The sequence below is a fragment of the Fusarium graminearum genome, chromosome 2, assembly GCF_000240135.3.
Source record: "Fusarium graminearum PH-1 chromosome 2, whole genome shotgun sequence".
NCBI classification, from domain to species: domain Eukaryota; kingdom Fungi; phylum Ascomycota; class Sordariomycetes; order Hypocreales; family Nectriaceae; genus Fusarium; species Fusarium graminearum.
Genome location: NC_026475.1, coordinates 1,137,041 through 1,158,981, shown reverse-complemented (window position 1 = coordinate 1,158,981; position 21,941 = coordinate 1,137,041). Strand labels below are relative to the sequence as shown.

Here is a 21,941-nt window from a genome sequence, read left to right as displayed (position 1 = left end):
TCTATGTAATGCTTCTCACCGACTAGCATCAATATTACTATCTGAAACATGCATTGTCTCCGGAGTCAAACACTTCCTCTGAATTGAACCCCGCCAGTTGCAATGTTTCACAAGTGAAGAATTTCCCTGGAAACTGTCCTTGTTTAGCCTTACAGCAAAAGAAACCCTGATCCTGGACAGCAGACAACTCTTTTTTGAAGTATGCTCCGAATGATGCTATTCTTCCGTCGACGGCAAGCGACCTGTGGGATGTTCTTTGATTCAGTGCAGGGAGTTTAAAACCATACAGTACTATCATGTGCATGAGCCATCCAAAAGTTTTAGGAACTTGTGTCGTAGATCGAGTTACTGTCTCAGAGTAGGAAAAGGCTAGGCTTCCTTACATCGTGTCCCGTATCCTATCCCATCGACGTAGTGGCTCGGAGCTCGTTCGGACAAACAACATGCAATAGTCTAGTGGCTTGCTGATCAGAAACAACACACGGCAAGTCAAATTCGCAAGAACATCGATTCATAGCTAGCTCAATTGTTACTTTGAGGTCAAAGAAAAATATGAATAACACTCAATGCAGTGCCCTTTCGCTGCATGTGCTTGGATGTACGATCGAAGCCTGGTTGTCGATAATGCTCTTTCAGCCCACGCCACCCAAATGTAACTCCAATTGGTGCTTGGGGATACCGATATAATTTGAGTGAGTGAGCCTCATTCAGAATGTTACGTCAATTATGCACATAAATGAGATATTGAGGTCTTTCTTTCGAGCAGCCATGTCGTGATCTGAGAAGTAAGAAAGAGCACTTCGAGACATGACTGAAAACAAACACTCTGATACTAGAATTTATAACCAAGAAGTATGTTAAATATTGAGACTCCATTTATATTTATACTATAAGCATCCTAAGTTGTTTTGGCTAAGGTAATAATGACTCTTGAGAACTGTACGTGAGAGTTGCAGAACTGAGATTGAAACACTTTTGCACTTATGAACCACAAAACTCCTAAGCCTTCCGAAATTCTTCAAAATGCTTGACTTGATGAATGATCTAATTGTGCACTATGAATACATCATTAAAGAATATCATATAAGACCGAGTAGTTTTAGGACCATCTTGTCCAAGTCAAACCGCTGTTGAGCGACGTTGAAAATATAGCCAATTGTCACACCACCTAAATACCTGGGATGCGCAGTGTCTGGAAGAATAAACTGTTGGCACGATTAACGGTAAGTCACTTCTCTTTCAAAAGTCTGAAAGGCTGCCAACTGGGTTAAGCGCCAAACTCTTTGTTGAAAGTAAGCTCTGTGTTTAATTCTTTGTTCATTTCTCAGCTGACTCACTTATAGATCGGCTGTGAACATGAGTACCCAATGAATGGCACGGTCGTCATTGTGTATCACGGAACCCAAGGATCTGACGAACCACTCATATAATCACAGTCTGTTTGTGTAACTTTGTGAGGTTATTCTTGTTAACCTTACATTCACCCAGACACATGTTGGCTCTTTTGTATATGCCTCCAGTTGCTCTCTCGGCCCCCCCTGTTGCCGTCGGGTATCCCCACTAACTAACACTTAACTTACTTAATTCTAGACCCCAGACGACCCTCCTCCGGACTTCCCTTTCCTTCACCCGCGCGTCAACTTAGACTTTGAATAACCCTCGACCACTATCTTTTGGATATTATCAGCCGTTAATATACGATACCTCCACATCATTCATTAAATTTTGGACATAGAAACTCTCGAATCCTCACACTTCAACCCTTGCACGCTCTGTCGCGCATCATATCATGGCAGCGTCTGGCCTTATTGACCCGACAAAGACGGGCAACTATCCCGTTATTCTCGGTGACGCACTCCTGGGCAAAACGTCTAATGAGATTTTTACCGGTATACAATGTGCGCTTATTTGACTTCCGCAACCAAACTTCCAAGTACTCATATCCCTTCCAGACAACCACAAACCTACTCTCTCGTCAAACCAAGCGCCAAACTCGGCCCGCATAAAACCCTCGGTCCCTACCAAAACAACCTCATACGACCTCACCTATACCGATAATGACGAGAAGTATGCTTTCACAGGCACAAGAAATACCGGCAGCGGCCAATATGTCCTTTACTTCGATCCTAGTCGCGAGGCCTTTATTCTCGACCTTGTCGACTCTACCTTCAACATGAACGTCACTCGATTGCCTGGCAATAGCGATCCCGATAGTTTACGTAGACAATATCCACACATCGATAGCAGCGCGTCAAAGGCCAGTGCCAGGACAGAACAGAACAACACGGATGCAGAGAAGCCCACGACAAAGGCACGCGCCAAACCATCTGCCCAGAAGAAAGAAGTTAAGCGCAAACCCGAGAAGAAGCAGGCGCCCAAGAATGTCGCACTCTCGCTCCCTGTACCAATGCCCGCGCAGCAAAAGAAGCCTGCTGAACCTAAGAGACACACACCAGCTCCCGAAGAAGAGGAAGAGGATGATGATGACGATGATGGCGGTCTTCTGGTGGAAGATCCTGGCGCTGACACCAATGTGACGCGTAGAACCGACTTCTCGCCAGCATTTCCTTCCTTTCGCCGATTTGACGAATTTATGGACCAGCGTGAATCTGAGGGAGATGATGCTGACGGTGAAGAGGATGACGAGCCTGACTTTGACAAGTTGCCAAGTCCTGTCAACAGCCGCAGCTTTTATGAGGCTGGACCCGACCCTATGGATGTAGATGAAGAGGAGGAAGCCGAAGAAGAAGATCCTGGGGTGGATCTTGCGAAGGAGCTCGAGGATGCATTTGAAAACATTGAGAATAGCCAACAGGAGAGCCCTGATGGTGACGAGAGTGAGATTAGTGAAGAGGACTAGACGAGAGCGGAGTGGATAACTGGATTATTTCTTGGAGGAGTTTGATTATGGGTTTACTTGGCGTTTTCAAGGAGACGGTTCAATATCTGTCAGACAACGGCTATATGGCCAACCCGGCGTTGTAGAGTTTCATTTCGAAAGGCACAATGTTCAACGATACCATCAGCACTCCCAAGGCTCCGTCTTGGTTTTCGAATTTAGTTATACTATTATAAGTAACAACAAAAAGATGAATAAGAACTGCAATTTCATAGAGAAGAAAAACACGGCGCTTTTGAAACATACTATCCGATTCTCTCGATGCCCTCCCCTTTGTCATGATACTTCCACTTCTCCCCAGGCAAATGATCGGATATGCCCTCGATAGCATCCTCAGACCACAGATGCACCTCTGAGTAGGCCAACTTCTGGCCCCACTGCTTGAGTTCTTCTTGGTCGAAGGTTCCAACCGACATGCTCATTGAGTTCGACTTTTCACTGCGCCAAAAGAGCCAGCTTCCGCAATTGGTGCAGAAGCCGCGCGCAGCGTCTGGTGTAGCATGGTATCGCGACAATGTCGTCTGCGAGGTAAAAGCGACGCTTGATATGGGTACCTTATGCAGCCATGCGATGAGCGACCCTCCATTCTTACGGCATTGGGAGCACTGGCACGTGCCATAATGGGAGACATGTTAGCATGTGAAGATTAGATGGGTACATAATAATTACGCCTCTCCTCCAGTCATGGCTGGAGGGGAATGTCACTCTATAACGGACACAGCCGCAAAGGCAACCGCCAGAGACAGCCGTGGGATACTGCTCTGAGGTCATGGCGTTGTTGAACAACAAATTATGTTGGTAAAATGAGTATATTGAGACGTATATTTTATAGGAGCTGTTTAGATGTTGTATCGATGGCATGACTCTATCATCAGTGCGTTTTATAGACGAACCGTGGATGTCAACAGCGCCTTTCGCGTCCTTGGTTTTTTTTTTTTTTTTTTTTTGGTGCCTATCTATTCTCGATCTCGTTATTTTGCTGTTCCATTCGACTGGCGCAGCAAGCGAACATTCGCTAGTACATGAGATTAGGTCTAGGCCTGGGTATATACACGTTTCCCCAAAGATTTCGTGTGAATAAAGTCTGTAGTATGTGACATGCACGTCGACCTGCGCTTCTATTCAAACAGCTTCCCATCTCGCAAGCCATCCAACGCTTTCGCCTGCATTGCGCACGATACAATACCTACCTTCCCTCGCGTTCTTTCTGATATCGTCCAGAACCTTTTCAACGGCAATAGAACCAATGGCCATGCCATGCCCTTCGCTAAGACTAAAGGATCCAGTAGTAACAAAGCCAATCAGGTCCTCGACATTTGGAACAAGGGGATGTCCGTTCATGTCAGATTTGTTAGCTGCCGGAGATACGGAAGATGGAGGTTTGGCGATAAGTTCAGCAGCAAGTTGACGTTTCAAAGATTCTAAGTCGTGAGGGCGTGAAGTTCTTGATGACCGGTCCCTACCTTCAGTAAAGGAAGGTGCTTGAGAAAGCCATTGTGAACGGAGATCATGTGGGAGAGAATATAGTGATAATGAGTCAGGAGGGATGGTGGCCGGCACTTCGGTTTCAGAGGATCGTGGTGCTGGTGTAGGCTGGGAAGGGAGGCGGTAGATGCGAGCGCAGTGTGTGATGGTGCCTCGAGAGACGACAGATATGCGGACGCCTAGAAGAGCGTTTCTGGGTACCGTAAATGTTGTAGGAGAAGTGGTGGCTTGAGTGAAGGTATATTTGGGAATATGGCGTAGTTGGTATAGGCACTGCTGTTTTTGCAGCGTCAGTGCCTGTGTTGACTCCGTTGACTCATCGTTATCAACATCCATAACATCTTGGCCGTGACTCTCTTCACATTCTGATGCACCCACAGGACCGAATAGCATTTCAAAATCGCTAGCGAAGCCATCTCCTACCTCACCTTTCCTCCCCCCACCTAGATCGAGAGATTCCCAGACTGCCCTCTTGCTCTTTGGCCGCCTCTCCCAAGCAGCCTTCCTTTTACGCCGCTGTTCAAGCTCCCAATCAGCACCGGCCTTAGTCCCAGGGAAATCTCCCGGGAACCAAGGCTGGCCTCGCTCGAAGGCGACTTGGCGAATCTCGTCTAGACCAGCAAAGCGTGGATTGCCTCCGGAAGAAAGGGGATAATGTACTAGGCAGTACCAGATATGCTGTATGCACTTCCAAGGGGCAATTAAGGTCCATGTGCCTTGTGTTTGAGTGCCGGTCCCCGCACGTGAGGTGAGGAGGGTGATAGGGATGGGAGGGTCGGTTTGTATTGGCTTTAGAAGCGTCCCAGGTGCCTTCTTGCTTTTCCGTTTGTCGACTTGTTTCTGTGATGGAAGGAGAGACGCGCGATGGCGAGCGTCTCGATCAAAAATGGCATATGGCTTTAAATCCTCCTCCGCCGGCCAGGCCGCAATCCTTTCGAGCAATCGCAATTGAGCATCATTATCATCAGGGACCTCAAGGCGCTTTGGGGGGTAATGAAAACGAGGATCCTGCACCGAGAAACTCAACACGGTATCTGCAGGTAGGGTAGCCGCATTGGTTAGCCCTGCCAGCCCTTTGAACATCTCCGCGTGTGTAGTCTTGACCTCATCTTTCTGGGAATAAGGGTGCAATACAGCCAAAAGAGCCTCTGTCGAACCTGGCCCAGACAGGTCGATACTGCCAATTTCAAATCGAAGGTCTTCAATGTAGAGCCGAGGGGTTTCCTGTTTTGTTAATGACAATAATTCGTTAAAAAGTTCAAGGAACGCCGATGGATGTATCCTGAAGAACACTTGTCTCTGTTCCTTCTTAGGCTCCTGGTTTGGTTCCACCATGAGGGACTCAGGATTCCATAGGATAGTGCATGGTCCAATAATTTGTCGATCATCGTGATTTGGCTGTTTCCCGTTGATGGCCCGACTCAAAACCCCGGTCCACGACCTACTTCCGAGCCTCCATTTTATTCCTTTACTATTCCAGCATGAATCTTGAATAACACCTAATCGTTTCAAAACGCGTTCGACTCCGGCGCGATTGCCAAACAAGCCAATTGTGCTCATGTAGCTCGTCTCCCAGATAACCGCCCCTCTATCGCCTTGTGCTCGATGGGTTGGTCGATGAATCTTTTCGTTCGGCGTCAGAGGTATAGCAAACCGCCATAGAGGATCCAAGGGATCGGTCATCCTTGCCCTTTTCGCATGCCATGAGTGAGTCGGTAACCAGGTCTTATTGAGTTGTCGCTTGCGGAACTTGGCCTTTGGTTTCGGGGGTTCGTTGAGTTCGTTTCTTCGAATCTTCGGTCTCGGTGCCCGTCCCACAACAGCCAATGACTTTTCCATATCGACATCTCCATCCTTCTTCGCTTTTGCCAGACTGGCCTTGCGCTTCCTCGTCGCTAAGATCCCCAACTTTCGCGCTGTCTCAGCTCGTATCCTCGCTCTTGTTGTTCTGGGCTTTCTCCGTCTCGCTTCCACTACTGGGGTGTTGTCATCCTTCATTTCCTTCACGGCACGTTTCCTCAGTCGACGAGGCACTCGCTTGGGGTTGTGGCTTGCCGTGCGACGGCGTAAGCCCCGGGGGGGTTTCTGAAAGGCACGACTGCTACTAACGGCCTTGGACGTTGCCTTACTTTGCTCCAGAGCGCAGATTTCGAATTGGCGAGCTGCCACAAAAGCCTGAACATCGATGTTCCCATCTTTGAATACAGCCTCAGCAGGTTGTGCAGGAATACTGCGTGCTGCGTAGACCATTTGGCGCCTCTGCGCAAAGTTGTCGCCACGGCCATTTGTAGCTGAAGTATCGGCCTTCCGCTTTTTACTATCTGGCCCGGATTGGGCTCCGGTAGACGATCCCGGAGCCATGGCGAGAGAACGTCGATGGTATGGGTATCAAAGTTGTTGCTTTGAAATTGAATAGGTACTAAGGTATGATATAATTAACTTTGACGCGCAGGGTTGACGCAAAAATAAAGCTTTATCGATAAGCTAACTCCGGTTTGTTAGTGACAATCAATGATGGCCCACCAGCCCGCCTTCCTTCAACCCACTCACTTAGGCTTTAGACCAGCAGTATCATGACAACTCAGAAACATCGTTCTGGGACAAGACTTTTGCTTCCTTTATTTATGTTTTGACCAACGAAAATCGCCATGAGAAGCTCCAGGTCTCCAGCGACGGGGATCTTCTAAAAAGCCAAAGATTAGGCACTATCAGCTGGGGTTGAACACGGTGCCGTTTTATATCCTTGGAAGCAATTGACGGGTCCATACTTTGACATCATTCGGGACAAATTATATAGATAGCAAGCAGCGAAATTAAGGTTGCGTTTATGCCCTACTTTCTATGACTCTCGATACAAGGCAACCGCTTTTTTTTTAACGTTGTATAAACCATAAAATAGATAGCAAGCAGACTCTTATTTGAAACGCCACAGTTTGGTCCTAACCCAGCCATCTGGTTGGCGGCGGACAGTCGATGGAGATGAGTGTTGAGACAGAACGAATGCACCAAATATCATAAGCCATTAAATATATTGGGAAAAGATGAAAACGCCTCTAATAAGGGTATATATCTATAATGTCCATTGCGCCATTCGCCGAGTCCTTCGCCTTGGTGTTGATCTGTAAAAATCAACTTTTCCAGGCCAATCCATAAAAATAGTAAGAATAACAAAGAAGTATTTGTAACAACAGATAAATGTCGGGAGATAGAAGGCTTCGTGGTGATATTTATCTCGTCCGTCAACCAATAACACTGTAATGCCTTCTCACAGCTTCAGCCAGCTGTCCGGGAGGTTGGCATTTAGAGCACAGCTTGTGACCCCTGTACACTCACAGGTCAGCTATGTCTCGCTCGGCTGGTGTGAGATGTAATCTATATCAAATAAAACATACCAGAACTCAGGGGGATCAACAACTCGGGGCGAACATGGTCTCTGAGATCTTTCGTAGTTAGGACACCATTTTCGTACAATCCAAGCGTGATGTTGGCACCGAAACTCGACCTAAATCACCGGTTAGTGAAGTTCCAGACTCATATAGATAGTGGATGAAAGAAAGCAACTCATACATAGGAGTAGTTACACATCGTAAATAAGACGGGAAAAGAGATGTTTAAAGTTCAACAGCGACCGTCCCCTTTTCTGCAGGAACGGCTTCCTTAATACATCTGTTCCCCCCATTCCAGTATCACAAACCATTGCGGAACTCGCAAAAGTGAGCGATGAGAAGTGACCGATGCTTGGGAGCATCGCCAAAGTATCATGCTCCAAGTTTCATATTGCTTTTTTCTCGAAAAAGCCATTTACTGGAAGCGATGGCGCTTGCAGTCCCTGGCAGGGGATCGAGAGACAAATCGGGCAATATGCGCTTAGGACTGCAGAGCGAAAAGAGCATACATAGCAGGGAGTTCTCTCTCTTGTCATCTCTTTTCCCGTGGGGAGAGAGATCTCTCAGTCTAAACCAGAAACCGTTATGGTCCAAGGATTCACACGTGGTGGTGGAAATTCTCAATCCCTGCTTATAGTATGCGTGTTATCGTGAGATAAACAGGCCAGCTGCTTCGTACTTGCAAGACTCTTTGCTGTGTTGCAGATTCCTCACTTCGAGCTCATGGCCTTTTGATTCCTCGAATTCCTAGGCATTGTCTCTTTTCTCAACCGTCCTCTATCGGTTTGACCCTGGTCTGTTCGTTTCAGGTAATTAGCCTCGCTTACCACTTCAGCTCAAGAACATGGGTTCCCAGTTGTTGAATCGTCACATTAAGCTAGGTTGTATCCGTAGATTCAACGGGGTTCGAGACATATGCAGAGAACCAATTTATATCACAGCAAGAGCATGATATGGTAATGTTATCGTGTTTTGACACGTCTGTGCTATGAAGCGGAAGTCAGAACAGCTCAAGATATGCATTACGACACTCCAAGACATTGAGATCCATTTCCCGAAACCGAAACTCGACTCAAGCTTCCCTTTTTACATGAAACATGTGTATCGGTGGCTGTCCGTCAAGTCGGGTTCAACAAGCTTGCAGAAATGACCTGCATGTGAATGGATCTGGTTTCTCCTCAGAATCAAGGGAGAGGGAGAGGAGATCAGAAACTCATGTGCCTTGTGTGGCTGTGCAGATGCAGAACTGTGGCGTCTTGACCAACACAGGGGCTATCCATTCCCTCTGTCATGGGATCCATACCACCTAGGTACCTACTACCTGGAATTACATGTGACGGTATCTTCGTCATTACCTATACCTGTAGCTAACACGAACAGTGTGATCTTCTTACTACCGCTAAGTGTCATCTATTCATTACTGTACCCTCCACACATCAGACTGCAAACTACAACAGACTACGGGTAAACGGCCCACCACAAACAGCGCGATAGGGGACCGCATTCTTGGGCCAGCCACCGGCGGCGTCCACTAGAGTTGGAACCGTTCGTCAAACCAAGGCCGAAGTCTTCGCCAGAGTCAAAGCGTGGAGAGCAGAAGGAGAATGGCCTCTTTAAGTAAGCCGCATCCCCACGAATATTAGAGTTTCCCTGTATAGTTATATGAGCAAAGATTCCCGATTCAATCTTGTGGTCTCTATATTATCTACATATCTATAGTTTAGGTGACAACCCAACAAACCTACCTACCTACAAAAGTCCCTGCGAATGGGAGGCTGTGTGTCGTCACAACCACGCTCAAGCGAGCTCCTTATCAACACAGCCGTTCATTCAATCATCTGCATCCTAATCACGACAAACTCTCGACCTAGAGGCATCTCAAAATCCCTACTGACATGGGCTTTCTCAAACCTGAAGTCGGCAAGGCACGAAAGGTTAGTACTCTTCTCATCATCACTCACCGTCATACCAATTGACCCTTTTCAGCCAAAATTCGACCTTCATCTCAAGGTAAATCTTTCCCATCTACGACCAATTGGTTGACCTGAGGACATCAACTCATGTTTGTCAGATATACGACCTCAACAATGTACCACTCGTTTCCGGTCAATCATTCGTCAAATGGCACGTTTCTCATTCCATGACCGCGGAGCACCGTGGTCGCACTCAGAAGTGCCCAATCGCCAATCACAGGGTCGACTACAGCTTTGTTACTGCGGTCCCCGGCATTCGCATATCGATAGACCGTAACAACCACCTTGCCGAATGCCCCATGGAGTTCGAGGTTATTCAGGAGTTTGGTATAGCCGAAAAAGTCACACTTGGTGTCGTCCGCCTTAATCTCAGTGAGTACGTCGAAGAGAGCGAAGCCTTTGTCAAGGATGTCGCGTCGCCTGGCCGCATGCGCAGCGGTAGTTTTGGTGTCAATTCACATGGCAACGGGACCTCACGACCGCGCCGTGATTCGGATGTTGTTGAAGATGGTATTGTGAGAAGATATCTCATGCAAGATAGCAAAGTCAACAGTACCTTGAAAATCAGTATTCTCATGGTTCAAGTCGACGGTGAACGCAGCTACGTAGCGCCACCTCTTAAGACAGCCCCTGTGTTTGGTGGTATCGGCGGCATCATGGGTGAGGCGATAGAAGACGAGGCTGGACGTAAGTGAAGCAACTCGCGCCCGTGCATGCCACAGCTAACAGTCCAACCAGCCATAGCTGCTGCAGTGCCTAACTTGTCAAAACCACGCGACGCTGCCGAGCTTCAGGATCTCTACCGGAGTGTCCTCACTGCCTCATGGTGCCGTCAACCCGAAGAGCATTCCGCAGAGGAGGTCATCGACGACATCTTTAGCGGCGGCAACGGGTGGAAAACAAAGCCACACAATGCCTCGCCCGTCACGGACGGCGATGACGACGACGACGACGACGACGACGACGATATTGGCCACCGCGGTACCGTTCGTACCCGTGACGTCCGCCGCATAACCCACAATCTCCTCCATCCTCATATTCACGGCCATAACCATCGATCACCTTCTCGCAATCGGCCTAACACCGGTCCAAATGGCTCCTCACATAGGCGCACACCAAGTAATTCGAGCGACAAAAGCTTCTCCACTGTCACTGTCACGCCATCCAACCGACGCAAGGGTATTCGCATCCACGAGCGCCATCTTGACCATGCGCGCAGCATGGCGAGTATGACGTCCACCATGACGCTCGATAGTGATCCCATGCGAGAAGCGAGTTATAAAGGGGCTCGCGAGGTCAAAGAAGATGATATGCGGAACGATCTGGTTGCTTGGCGGCTACCAGGTGATCAGGTCATATAAAGCATCATTTGAACATTAGGAGTTACGGAATCACGGGCCGCCCCCTTCTTGAAGTAATCGCACCCAAGTTAAGCAGCACAAGTAATTAATCAAATCCGTTGTCTCAGAAATCTTTGGAAAGTTTCATTCAATTCATCCTGACGACCCTCTATAGTGTCTTCTAGAATCTACCAATAAACCCATGCTTTTGGATATCCATCCACCTAAAATGCCTACTCATAAAATCATTGCGGCTTTTCAATCAAGTCTTTGCTTTTGAGTCTATTAATTCCAGACCCTTAGATTTTTCCTCGCACACCACCCTTGCCGCCGACTTCACGGGTTGTGACGGTGACACCCAGATCGGCCAGAACATTAATCGTGACCTCAACCTTGCCACCAGCCTTGACATCCTTAACAGCGGCTTCAGCGAGTGTGCTGCCAATCTTCCAGATCTTCTCACGAGTCTCCTCATCCTCCTCGTCGGAATCGGAAAAGTCGGAGTCATCCTCGTCCTTGGCCTCGTCCTTGGCCTTAGGCTCTGGCTTGGTCACCTTGATGTGGGTGTTACCCTCGGCAATCTTGATAAGCACATCACCACCCTCCTTGGGGGCAGGGATGTGGACGGTGCGTCGAGCGGGAGCGGCAGTCTCGGGAGCGACAATAGGGGTGAAGACATCCTCGCCGTCAGCGCCGACAGTGATGACACCAATAGCGTTGGAGATGTGCTTGACGGTGGTGACAGCAGGGTGAGTAGACTGCTCGATATCGGAGGCCTCGTACTCCTGGACGAGAGAAGCCTGGAGGGCAGCACCACGAGCTAGGAGCTCAGAGGGGTTGATAGCAGAGGCGCTGGTGGCGGGAGCCTGAATCTCAGTGGTCTCGGGGAAGATAGTGCGAAGGTTGTTGGCAATGCGAGGAGTGTGAGAAGTGCCACCAGTCAGGATAACCTCGTCGATATCGAGAACATCAAGACCGGCCTTCTTGATAACACCTTCGATAAGTCGATTGAAACCCTCAAAAACCTTGCGAGCAACCATCTCATATCTTATTCTGTTGATAGTAACAGAGAAGTCGAAACCGTCAGCCAAGCTCTCAACACTGAACTGAGCATTGGCGCCCAGGCTCAGAGCTCGCTTGGTAGCCTCAGACTCGAGTCGGAGCTTGGCGAGACTGCGGGCGTTGTTTCGGGGGTCGATGTTGTGCTTCTTCTGGAACTCCTTGGCGAAGTGCTCCACGAGGGCGTTATCTAGATGGACACCAGCGAATTCGTAGTCGTGGGCAGTAGCAAGGATGGTGTACAGGCCACCTCGCGAAGCGATAACAGCAACATCAGATCGGGTGCCACCAAGGTCGGCAACAACGACGATCTTGTCCTCGACCTTGGCCTCGGGACGGGCATCATAAGCCAGAACAGCGGCAACAGGGTCGGAGATAAGTTGGAGGATCTCAAGACCGGCGTCGTTGGCGGACTTGATCAGGGCCTCTCGCTGCTTCTCAGAAAAGTTTGTGGGGACAGTGACAACGGCAGAGGTGACCTTCTTGCCAAGGTAGTCGGAAGCGGAACCGACAAGTCGTTGCAGGTATCGGGTGGTAATCTCAGAGACGGAAATACTGGAAGCATCCTCCTCAACCTTGTCCTTCACGGTGAAAGCAACGGAACCAGAAACTTCCTGAGGGTGGGCAGAGGCGTGAGAGTGAGTAGGGTCGATAGACTTGAACCTGGGAGCTTCTAGTTAGTATGTTGGTTCCAGAGGTCGATATGAGGTGGAAAAGCAACTGCATACTCTTGTCCAAGGAAGTCCCGGAAGTTGGCAATGGTGTTCTCGGGGTTTCTAACAAGGAAAGCCTTAGCCTGGCCACCGTAGTACTCGTCGCCGTCAACGTAGGAGAGAACGGTAGGAATTTGTCGATCTATCGAATAGGCGTATTAGCAAATTAGGCCATAGATATTGTAAAGAATATCCTCCTCAAAACGCCTATTCTCATTCCTCTTGTAAGACATACCTCCATCCTCGTTGGCAATAACCTCGGCCTTGTCATCAACAGTATAGGCAATAGAACTGTTGGAGTTGCCAAAGGTAATACCAATGGCAACTCGGTCACCGGGCTCGGGGCCCTTAGCACCAGCGTTGTCGCTCATAGGGTCGGTCGGAAGAGGAATTCGTGAATTGGGGTATAGAAAGGAGGTTAGTTAAAACTCGTCGTCCTTGCTGACTTGGGGAAAAGAAGGTTGTGGTGAGTGTCAAGTTTAAGAAGGCGACTTGGTGATGGATGGTAGTGGGGGTTTCGTTCTTTTCCCGCAGAGACTTGAAAAAAACTGCCCGCTAATCTTCAATCGTGCACACTTTTTTTCTGAGCGGCTAGTGGGTAGCAGAAAAGTTGGCCTCCTAATTCACGGGGTACAGAAATAAACAGCCTAATGGGTCCTGTCTAAACATTTGAGGCTAACCTATTAATTTTATTCGATGTGCTCAAGTGGCCAATTTTTCTGATACCCTGAGTGGACAGCCACCGGTACGTATCTTGTCTTATCGTTATCAATGCCCCACTACGCCGCTTCTGCTCAATGTTTTTGACGACAAGGCTGCTGGATTGAAGCTTGTCGCATTGCATTTCAAGCTTGTAAGATTATCTCAACAACAGAAATCTCACATAATGGCATCCGATACTGTATTTGTACTACCCGGAGATAGCATTGACCCGTCTCTCATTCCTTCGCATCCTAAGAAACCTCTTCGTCTCGGTCCTGGTCTGCGACATGTCCCTCCCAACGACATCATTCCCACGCTCGCGGGTCAGCTTGTAACCGATCGACAAAAGAATGCTATACGGGTAGAGAATGCTCGAGGAAGAGTGCGCGTCCAATTTCTTTGGCTAATGGTCTTACACTAACATATACCAGTACACCCCACGCGTTGGTGAACTCGTCATCGGAACAATCCAGCGCAGTGCTGCAGACTTCTTCTTCGTTACCCTCTCCGACTACACCGCACCCGCACAACTCCCACAGCTCTCCTTTGAGGGTGCTACAAAGAAGACTCGTCCTCAGCTTGCTGCGGGCGCACTCGTATACGCACGTGTAGCTCTCGCCAATCGCCACATGGACCCAGAGATAGAATGTGTGTCCGCATCAACAGGAAAGTCGGAAGGTCTGGGTCCTTTAGCAGGCGGTATGCTATACAACGTGTCACTTGGGATGGCTAGGCGTCTCATGATGCCCAAGAGCGTGCAGGAAGGCCGTGTCGTCGTGTTAGAAGAGCTTGGAAATGCAGGTCTTCAGTTCGAAACCGCAACAGGACGTAATGGCAAGTTCTGGGTCGACAGCGAAAACGTGAAGACGGTTATTGCTGTAGGCAGGGCAGTACAAGAGACGGACGAGAAGAATCTAGATGTCGAGGACCAGAAGAAGTTGGTGAGGAAAATCATCAAGGAGCTAAGCTAGCGAGGTTGCATTGGTGAAGAATGTGGTGCTACGTGGCACTCTTTTCATTGAAACCGATCAGGTATACATACACTGCCGTACTTAATAGATACCCGAGAACGAACACGTCTAGCTCGTTCTTTTTCAGACAAATTCGTCTTTTCCATAACCAAACGCCAATAGCCCTGCATGCCTGTTGATGCTGCTTTTTGTGATGAACCCTAAACTTCTAGATAGTACCCGAATGCAACACGAAATGAATGTTAAAACTGGCTCGCTATTAATGAGAATGGATGAGTGATGACCAGGTGAGACTGGCTTTGGCCAGCATAAATCTCGAGCTGGCCATATATTACAATGGCTCAAAACCAACACTTCAGCCTTCGCCTCTTACAAGGATCTTTATGTGCCTCCCATATCTTGGTCGACTTCCACAGGCTCGGGTAGATATCTTTGGTCCATGTTATGGATTTTCGTCATATGGCGTTTCCAATTGTCTTTGCGGGGGAATCCCTTCCCACCCTGTCTTGAGTAGTCGCAGCCTGGAACAGCACAGTGGAACTTCTTCTTCCTTTCATGTCGGTCATTGATATGACGTTGAAGATGAGTTTTGGTTCCAAAACCCTTGCCACAGTTCGGGTAAGGGCATTTGTGGTCTTTTGTGTGGTAGCGCTGATGGTGTCTATAGGCAGTTAGTACGAAATCGACTGGCACTGGCGGCTGTTTGCTTACTTGAGCTTGTGCGCCTGGTCAAAGACCTGGTGACAGCCAGGCTCATCGCACGCGTACACACCATTCTTGGGTGATAGATTGCTGGCACCGTTACCTGGCGACACGCTCGGACGGTGGTCAGAAGATGTACCAGAATGGGGAGAAGGTGTATCAAGCTGAGTTGCAGGAGTGTTAAGTGATGAGGGGTTAGTGGATGCAGGTCCCGGCTGAGGAGTTGATGCATCCGAGGGGTAGCTCGGGTGTCGAACGCTGCTATCAGGCAAAGGGCTCAAGTGGTGATTCGATGGAATATCAGACATGGAGACATCATGACTTTCGTCGGGCTCTTCCTTCTTCAATGTGGTTTCACTCTGTGTGGGTGTAGGTGATTGTATGACAGGCAGTAGTTGAGGCTGAGGCTGGGGAGTATTAGGGGCGAGCGTCAATGGTGAGGGTGAATCGACAGGTCCATCATTTCTTCCAGGCTCCATCGATGGGTGCAGTTGCTGCGGCGAGGATTGCGCTACGTATAGTTCATAGTTTGTTCTGTGCCATAATTCGCTTTCCGTTGAAGCCGGCATCATATCCATCGGGTTCACAGTACCGGGAGCGGGGTGGGTAGGAGGAGACTGAGATGCGTTGAAGTTGAACGTGGTTGGCGAATACTCAGGAGAACTGGACACGGCGTCTTTGGGAAGGGTAGATGGCAGGGCAATAGGCGAACCCAGTGCCTGTGCGGTATGAGGTACTGGGAATGAGTCGGCAGCGGGCGCAGTGATATCGGTAGGAGACTCAGTCGGGTCTCCTGCTGTGGTGATCCGCTGAAGAGGCACGTCCTGCGTAGTGTGAGGAGCAGCTCTGGTGGTTTCGGGCCCCTCAGTAAGGGACAACGATGTCGGTGAACTGAAAGATTGGTCACGCGTGCTCTTTCGACTGAACAACTGTTTCAAGTTATGTTTCAATGAACTTCCACGCGACCATGATCGTTGGGGCTCGGGGCGAGGCTCTTCAGTTGGAAACATGCCAAAGGCCTCTGAAGGCACGGCTGGACTGTAGTAGTCCGCACTAGTTCCGTTGAGAGTTCCGTCGTGTGCATCGCCAATGGACTGGGGCATGTATTCTTCGTATGTTCCATCGACGCTAAATGGCGCCGAACGCGGTATTGAGTTGTCGAAGCCCGGTTGGGCATTGTTGAAGTCTTGTGAAGGTAAGTTGGTGTTGAGCCGGTGGCCAATATCAGGTTGAGTTAATGCTTGAGGTTGTCCGTTGGGCTGTATCAGAGCATCATGGGGAGCCCAATCCAAATCCTTAACAGATCCATCTACACCTCCACGCGTGTTCTCTCCAGAGGGTTTAAATGAGTCTTGGGACGATAAGCGTCGTTGGTGATCAACGGTGGGCGAAGATCCGGCTGTAGGAGTCTCGCCCGTCTCGGGATCGTTCGCGTCGCCTGGTCCATGAGAATGAACTTGTCTTCGGCGTCTAATGCGACGGATGATGAAGGGGTAGGAACAGAGTGCTACAAGCGCAATGCCCACGATAACACCAACAACAACGCCGGCAATCCCTCCATCACTCAGTTGCCTCTTGGATACTACTCCTCTGGTTTCGAGATGGCCTGTCACATGGCTCTTCCTCACACTTAGATGTCGCAATATATCCATCGAATTGGACCCCGCCGGGCTTGGAGGCTTGCGTGGCGAGTGCGAAAGTAGCCAGCAGCAGCTGGCGAGAGCTGATGGAAACTGGAACTTGAAGCGGCAATTCGAGCGGTGATTATTATTCTGTCGTATTCTGATGGTTTAGTTGTTGGGCGGGGCGACTGGTATTGTACTGGAGACCGGGAGTGTTGGGAGGCCGCCGTCACAGTCGCGCGAGACACGACAGGAACCGATCTAGAGTCAGTCAAAGGCTCGTGCGTTGTCCAAGGGTCCAGTACAAGAATCGAAGAAGGAGCGATTATCAAGGGATGATCACTTTAGCTTCTGCTAATGACATCGTGAGCAAAGGAAAGATAGAATGAGAGCTATGCACGGGTGAGATGCAACGGCATGGCACGACCAAGAAATCCGGGGTGGTCGTCAGCATAGCGCACCTACCTTGAGCACCTTCTGACAATCACTTTTCGTCGCTCCAGGGCCGCTCCAGGGCCTTCAACTTCCCATAACGAGAGTAGCTCACACAAGCGAAATTTGATTGGTCAAGGGAGTGACCTAGGCCCCACGTACCGTCCGAAGCTCCGCAGTCTAAGCCACACTCATCTCGACTTAGTGTCACTCACCCCTGATATTCTTCGTTAGATACGCTGGTCCCTGAACTAGAGGCCCCATTTATGTAGATGACAATTTGCAGACAAGCGCTATAAAAAGAACCTGTTTTTTGTTCATAAAAAGTTCAAGTGAATGAGGGCGCTCTACGGATAAGGAGCCGAGCATATGTAGACACTAATGCTGTGTTACAGTTGCATCTTAAGCCGCATGCCCCATACATGCCCAAGCACATACTCATTCGAGAGCGACACAAGTTCACAACGACTTGCTTTTATTATTGTACGCTTACACTCCATCGATAGGACCGACTATGGTGATAAGCGGGCAGGGGGGTAGGCAATGAAACATTGAATATCGGTATCAGAGTACATAGTTAGCTGACACTATGATTGACCTCTGTTCAAGCTGCATATTACCTTAGTACTGAGGTTTACATGTGTATATGACTGAGAGGTACCTAGGTAGGCTACTAAGCTACCTAGGCCAGACTCTTTCTTATCAAGTATCATATGCCGGGATCCGACTTTCCATTATGGATGCTTCGCCTGTAGTAATACCAGATAATTTCAGTTCAGTATCGATTGAGAAGCCTTTAAATAGATTGGCCAATAACCAACATGGCAATCGTCTACACTGATACTCCATAGGTAGGTACCTAGGTACCTTAGTAGTTTTCAATGAAATACAGCGGCTAGGTTGCAGTAACAACTCGAAGAAAATACAACATACGTACCAGATATCAAAGTACGACTCCTCATAGGCTGCAATCCATCCATCCATCCATATACTGCTTTACCTTAAAGTTTCATTCGGTCTCTACCGTGTGCATAAATATAATTTTGTTTCCCAGAGTCTTATCATTTATCCGTAAGTTGATGACATTTGATGATTCCACCCCCATATTTCAGGCCATGTCCCTCAGGATAACAGATAAATTAGCCGCTGAGAACACAAGAGACAAAAGTAGTAGGTCGTTTTATGCTACTAAAACTATAACTTTTAGGCTATTTATTTTTGTGCTCTAAGACCTAGGAGGTCAACTTTTCTTGTACCCAGTAGCCTGTCTCCATATTCAAGACTACTCTGCAAGGCTCCCACAGCGTGCCAAGCTGTCTTTTCTGCTGGCATTCGTTGATCACATGTGGCTTAATGGCCTCCAAGACATTAAATTGCGGGACTAGTATCTTGTTTTAACTTCATGTCATCAAGAACTGGGCAACTTTTCCAATCATTTCGATATTGCATCTAACTGAGTGCCATGCAGCAAAATCAATACATGAACCTCCCTACATATAATGCTTTTCGTAATTTCTAACTCCTAACCCCGAAGTCAAACATAAAAACACCCAATCCGAAAAACCAACCAAGCTAGCTCAAGTGCGTGTTTCAACAATCACGGCAACCGCCATCTCCATTCCGGTATAGGTTGATATCTGTCAACACATTCTTACTCTCCAGCTCAGAGCTACTACAACACAAACATACGGCCATCCTGCACTGCATCGTTCCATACTTTCGAAGTGTAGTCGGTTGGAACCCGCAGACCAGCGCGGAGGCGAAATGTCATCTCTGGGTGCATCAGTATGACCTCAGCCTGCCGCGCCCGAGTGATCGCAACATTCATTCTCTGTGGTTCATCCATGAATCCGGGTCGAGTTGTTCGGACCATGTCGAGAAAAACCACATCCGCCTGATTCCCCTGGGCCCTATCTACGGTCAGAACTTCAACCCTGTTCTGCCATTCGTCAGGCCACTGCTTGACCGCGTGAGTGTATTGGCGCATCGCAACACTGTATGGGGTCTGTATCATGACCCTTCCGGGTTGTTCGATGTCCGTGACACATCGAAAAGCAGAGTCTTGAAGTAGTGCTTGAACTTGACCCACCACCCACTGGTGGTTGACAGGATTCCAGAAACTGCGGCAGTGTGTCTCTTCTTTACTCTTTGTGAGAGCAATGACGACACGGTTCTCTTTCAACTTACTTCCGCCACCGAGTTTTTCGAGGTAGGTGCGCAAGTAGCTCACTGTTTCGGGGAACTGTTTTTTTGCCGGGTGACCAGAAATCATCCGCCCGTGATAAAAGAGTACGGATGGCAACTTTTGCAGGTTGCCGTACGCTCGCTTGTTGATAAGCAGTGAGCTATTTATCGCTCCAACCTTCGCCGCTCGAGCCATGAGACTGACTCGCATTTGTTCGGCAAACGGGTTGAACTCAATACCCTGTTTGTATGTATCCCGTATATCGCCGCTTTTCACGAACGGCCTGGTCTGGTTGACATCTCCTGTCAGGATCCAAGCAATGGGCTCGAAATAAGCAATGGGGATCAATGTAGTGAGCTCACGTGCGTGCGGAGCTTCGTCAATAAAGATGATTTCCGGCTTGAAGTGTCTAGAGAATCCACCATAGGCCGCTACAGGTGTTGTTGCAATGAAGTCAGTTTGTCTGAGAACGGCCGTGTACAACTTTGTAACTTGCGTCCTCAGTGTCTTCCAGTCGTCGTTGTTCAAGACCTCGCCAGTGTCCATTCGCATCAGCACTCGCTTCAATGCCAAAAAGCCGTCATTTTGGTGCTTCTCATAATACTCCCACGCCGCTTCATCCAAGGTAGGCGCCTTGTTGGGATTGCGCCCTACGCAAACATTTTTGTTGATGCTCATCGTAGCAAGGAACTTTTTAGTAAAGTCCGTACCATGTCCGTCGTCGTTTTCAGAAGTGCTCGCATTTAGCTTCGAGCTGTTTCTGATCTCATACGGCCAACCGTGCATTCGAACAATCCGCAGTTTTAGCCCAGCTTCTTTGCAAAGGCCGTAGTAACGATCGGCCGCATCGTCGACAGTTTTGTTCAGGTCAACTAGGAAAAGAATGGGGCTTCTCCTTTTCGCCCCGGGGCGTGGTTTTGACTGAAGAAGGGCAGAAACAACCATGTTCCACTCCGTCTTTCCTGCACCGGGGCACCCGTTGACGAAGTAAAGACCGTTTGGGATTCTCCTCAATCCCCTAAAGGCGGCGAGGTGGTCGCTGTTGAAGGAGCGAAACTTTCGGAGGATCGTGTGCCTGATCCTATGCTCCGAAGCCTTGGGGTTCTTCAGATGGGGGAATAGGTTATAGAGATCTAGAAAGGTCTTGTCGCTGCCTTTCAGATCGAGGATCATTTTGAATGCTGCCTTTGACTTTTGTCCAACCTGTCGACTTTCCAGTTGGCACTCCTGCGTTAGCCGACGTAGTGCTGAAAGCTCGGCCTCGAATGTATTCGAGAAGGTGTCCCAAGTGATGGTTATTGTCTGATGTTTCGACTTGTCCAGGGAGATGCTTTCGAAATCGTCAAGAGAAGAAGCAGTTTGCATCGAAGACATCAGATCAAGGCTCACTTGTTCGCCCTCTTCATTCTTCCACGATCTACACACGTCGACCTTGAAGGCCGCGCACTTTGCAACCCCCTTGCTGACGAGGTAATCAACATCTTCATAGGGGTTGCCTATGCGTGTTGCAGGCAGATTTACCAGGGAGTATGTCCCATCTGGCAGTTCGATTCTTCTTTCGAAATCGATATGAAAGTTGTCGTCGAGGCTAGGAAAAACAAGATCTTCTGACATCTGTGGGACCACCACAAGAACTAGCCATGGGACGTGGAATGAGGTAGCGAGCCCCGGGATAGGGGCAATGGGCCAGGCTTGGAATGTTGTCCGTCGCTCGTTGAAGCGTACCAAGATATCTAACTCGTTTTTCTGCTCTATCAATGTCCCCTGCTCATGCCGGTGCACATAAGTCGACTCCGATAGAACGTAGAGGGGCGGGAGCGACTGTTTGGAATTAGAAAAAACACTAGACACAAGGTATAATCGGGATTTATCCACACTTACCTTATCAAGCACAAGCTGTCCGGGTGTCATGGCAGCAGGCATCATGAAGTACCTGTGTGACTGTGCGAATACCAATCGTGTTTTTGACGTGCGACGGGTGGACACAGGAGGTTGCGATGAATAGATCTCACAGAGCCTGAAAAGACCAGAATCAATCGGAGAAGAGGTACGATACTGTCGAAAATTATTGAGCGAAAAGAATAGCTCTAAAAGGTCCTTTGAAGAAGATAGCTTTTACTGTCACTCGTGCAGAACACCATGTCAGTACTCAGCAAATTGGTGGATCAGGAATCTCAAGAATGTTGCAACGAGATGAAACGAGGAGACAAACGCGGGCAAAAAAAATGTCAGGGCAGAAATATGCAGGTACCAGCCAGGCAGCAGTCGCGCTGTGAGGAAATGAAGGAGCCCGTGTTTGCGCCTGCCGTTTGTTGCTGCCGCCAGCCGTCACCACTGCCGCTACTGCAGCAGTCTTTCCTGCAAAGGGCCTTACAATTGTAGGAGAGGAGGTTGGGTGACGATAAAGAGAAAAGGAGGAAGAGGGTGGCCGACGGAATTTAAAGCAAGTGTCGCAGCCGCATTAATCCAGCA

General features: G+C 48.8%; 8 protein-coding genes across 8 annotated transcripts; 4 read left to right on the top strand and 4 right to left on the bottom strand.

The window, feature by feature from the left end:
• Positions 1-1,789: 1,789 nt before the first annotated feature.
• On the top strand, positions 1,790-2,860 carry FGSG_08640 (uncharacterized protein; the record flags this gene model as incomplete). Its single annotated transcript, XM_011321800.1, has 2 exons — positions 1,790-1,898; positions 1,953-2,860. 2 exons carry the CDS (start codon positions 1,790-1,792, stop codon positions 2,858-2,860), a joined length of 1,017 nt encoding a protein of 338 aa, XP_011320102.1.
• A 284-nt stretch (positions 2,861-3,144) lies between these two features.
• Positions 3,145-3,530, bottom strand: FGSG_08641 (uncharacterized protein; the record flags this gene model as incomplete). Its single annotated transcript, XM_011321799.1, has 2 exons — positions 3,145-3,420; positions 3,492-3,530. The coding sequence occupies 2 exons, from the start codon at positions 3,528-3,530 to the stop codon at positions 3,145-3,147; spliced, it is 315 nt and encodes a 104-aa protein (XP_011320101.1).
• Positions 3,531-3,997: 467 nt separating this feature from the next.
• On the top strand, positions 3,998-4,324 carry FGSG_13325 (uncharacterized protein; the record flags this gene model as incomplete). The annotated part of the gene is made up of 1 exon (XM_011321798.1): positions 3,998-4,324. One exon carries the CDS (start codon positions 3,998-4,000, stop codon positions 4,322-4,324), a length of 327 nt encoding a protein of 108 aa, XP_011320100.1.
• Positions 4,325-9,200: 4,876 nt separating this feature from the next.
• Positions 9,201-11,104, top strand: FGSG_08643 (uncharacterized protein; the record flags this gene model as incomplete). Its single annotated transcript, XM_011321797.1, has 5 exons — positions 9,201-9,387; positions 9,688-9,704; positions 9,757-9,780; positions 9,842-10,430; positions 10,488-11,104. The coding sequence occupies exons 4-5, from the start codon at positions 9,911-9,913 to the stop codon at positions 11,102-11,104; spliced, it is 1,137 nt and encodes a 378-aa protein (XP_011320099.1). The 5' UTR covers positions 9,201-9,387; positions 9,688-9,704; positions 9,757-9,780; positions 9,842-9,910.
• Positions 11,105-11,235: 131 nt separating this feature from the next.
• Positions 11,236-13,316, bottom strand: FGSG_08644 (uncharacterized protein). Its single transcript, XM_011321796.1, has 3 exons — positions 13,091-13,316; positions 12,871-12,997; positions 11,236-12,805 (listed from the first exon to the last, which is right to left on the bottom strand). Exons 1-3 carry the CDS (start codon positions 13,224-13,226, stop codon positions 11,383-11,385), a joined length of 1,686 nt encoding a protein of 561 aa, XP_011320098.1. The 5' UTR covers positions 13,227-13,316; the 3' UTR covers positions 11,236-11,382.
• A 404-nt stretch (positions 13,317-13,720) lies between these two features.
• On the top strand, positions 13,721-14,528 carry FGSG_08645 (uncharacterized protein; the record flags this gene model as incomplete). The annotated part of the gene is made up of 2 exons (XM_011321795.1): positions 13,721-13,939; positions 13,989-14,528. Exons 1-2 carry the CDS (start codon positions 13,742-13,744, stop codon positions 14,526-14,528), a joined length of 738 nt encoding a protein of 245 aa, XP_011320097.1. The 5' UTR covers positions 13,721-13,741.
• Positions 14,529-14,909: 381 nt separating this feature from the next.
• On the bottom strand, positions 14,910-16,882 carry FGSG_08646 (uncharacterized protein; the record flags this gene model as incomplete). The annotated part of the gene is made up of 2 exons (XM_011321794.1): positions 14,910-15,189; positions 15,240-16,882. 2 exons carry the CDS (start codon positions 16,880-16,882, stop codon positions 14,910-14,912), a joined length of 1,923 nt encoding a protein of 640 aa, XP_011320096.1.
• Positions 16,883-18,708: 1,826 nt separating this feature from the next.
• On the bottom strand, positions 18,709-21,392 carry FGSG_08647 (uncharacterized protein; the record flags this gene model as incomplete). Its single annotated transcript, XM_011321793.1, has 2 exons — positions 18,709-21,290; positions 21,351-21,392. 2 exons carry the CDS (start codon positions 21,390-21,392, stop codon positions 18,957-18,959), a joined length of 2,376 nt encoding a protein of 791 aa, XP_011320095.1. The 3' UTR covers positions 18,709-18,956.
• Between the last annotated feature and the right edge of the window lie 549 nt (positions 21,393-21,941).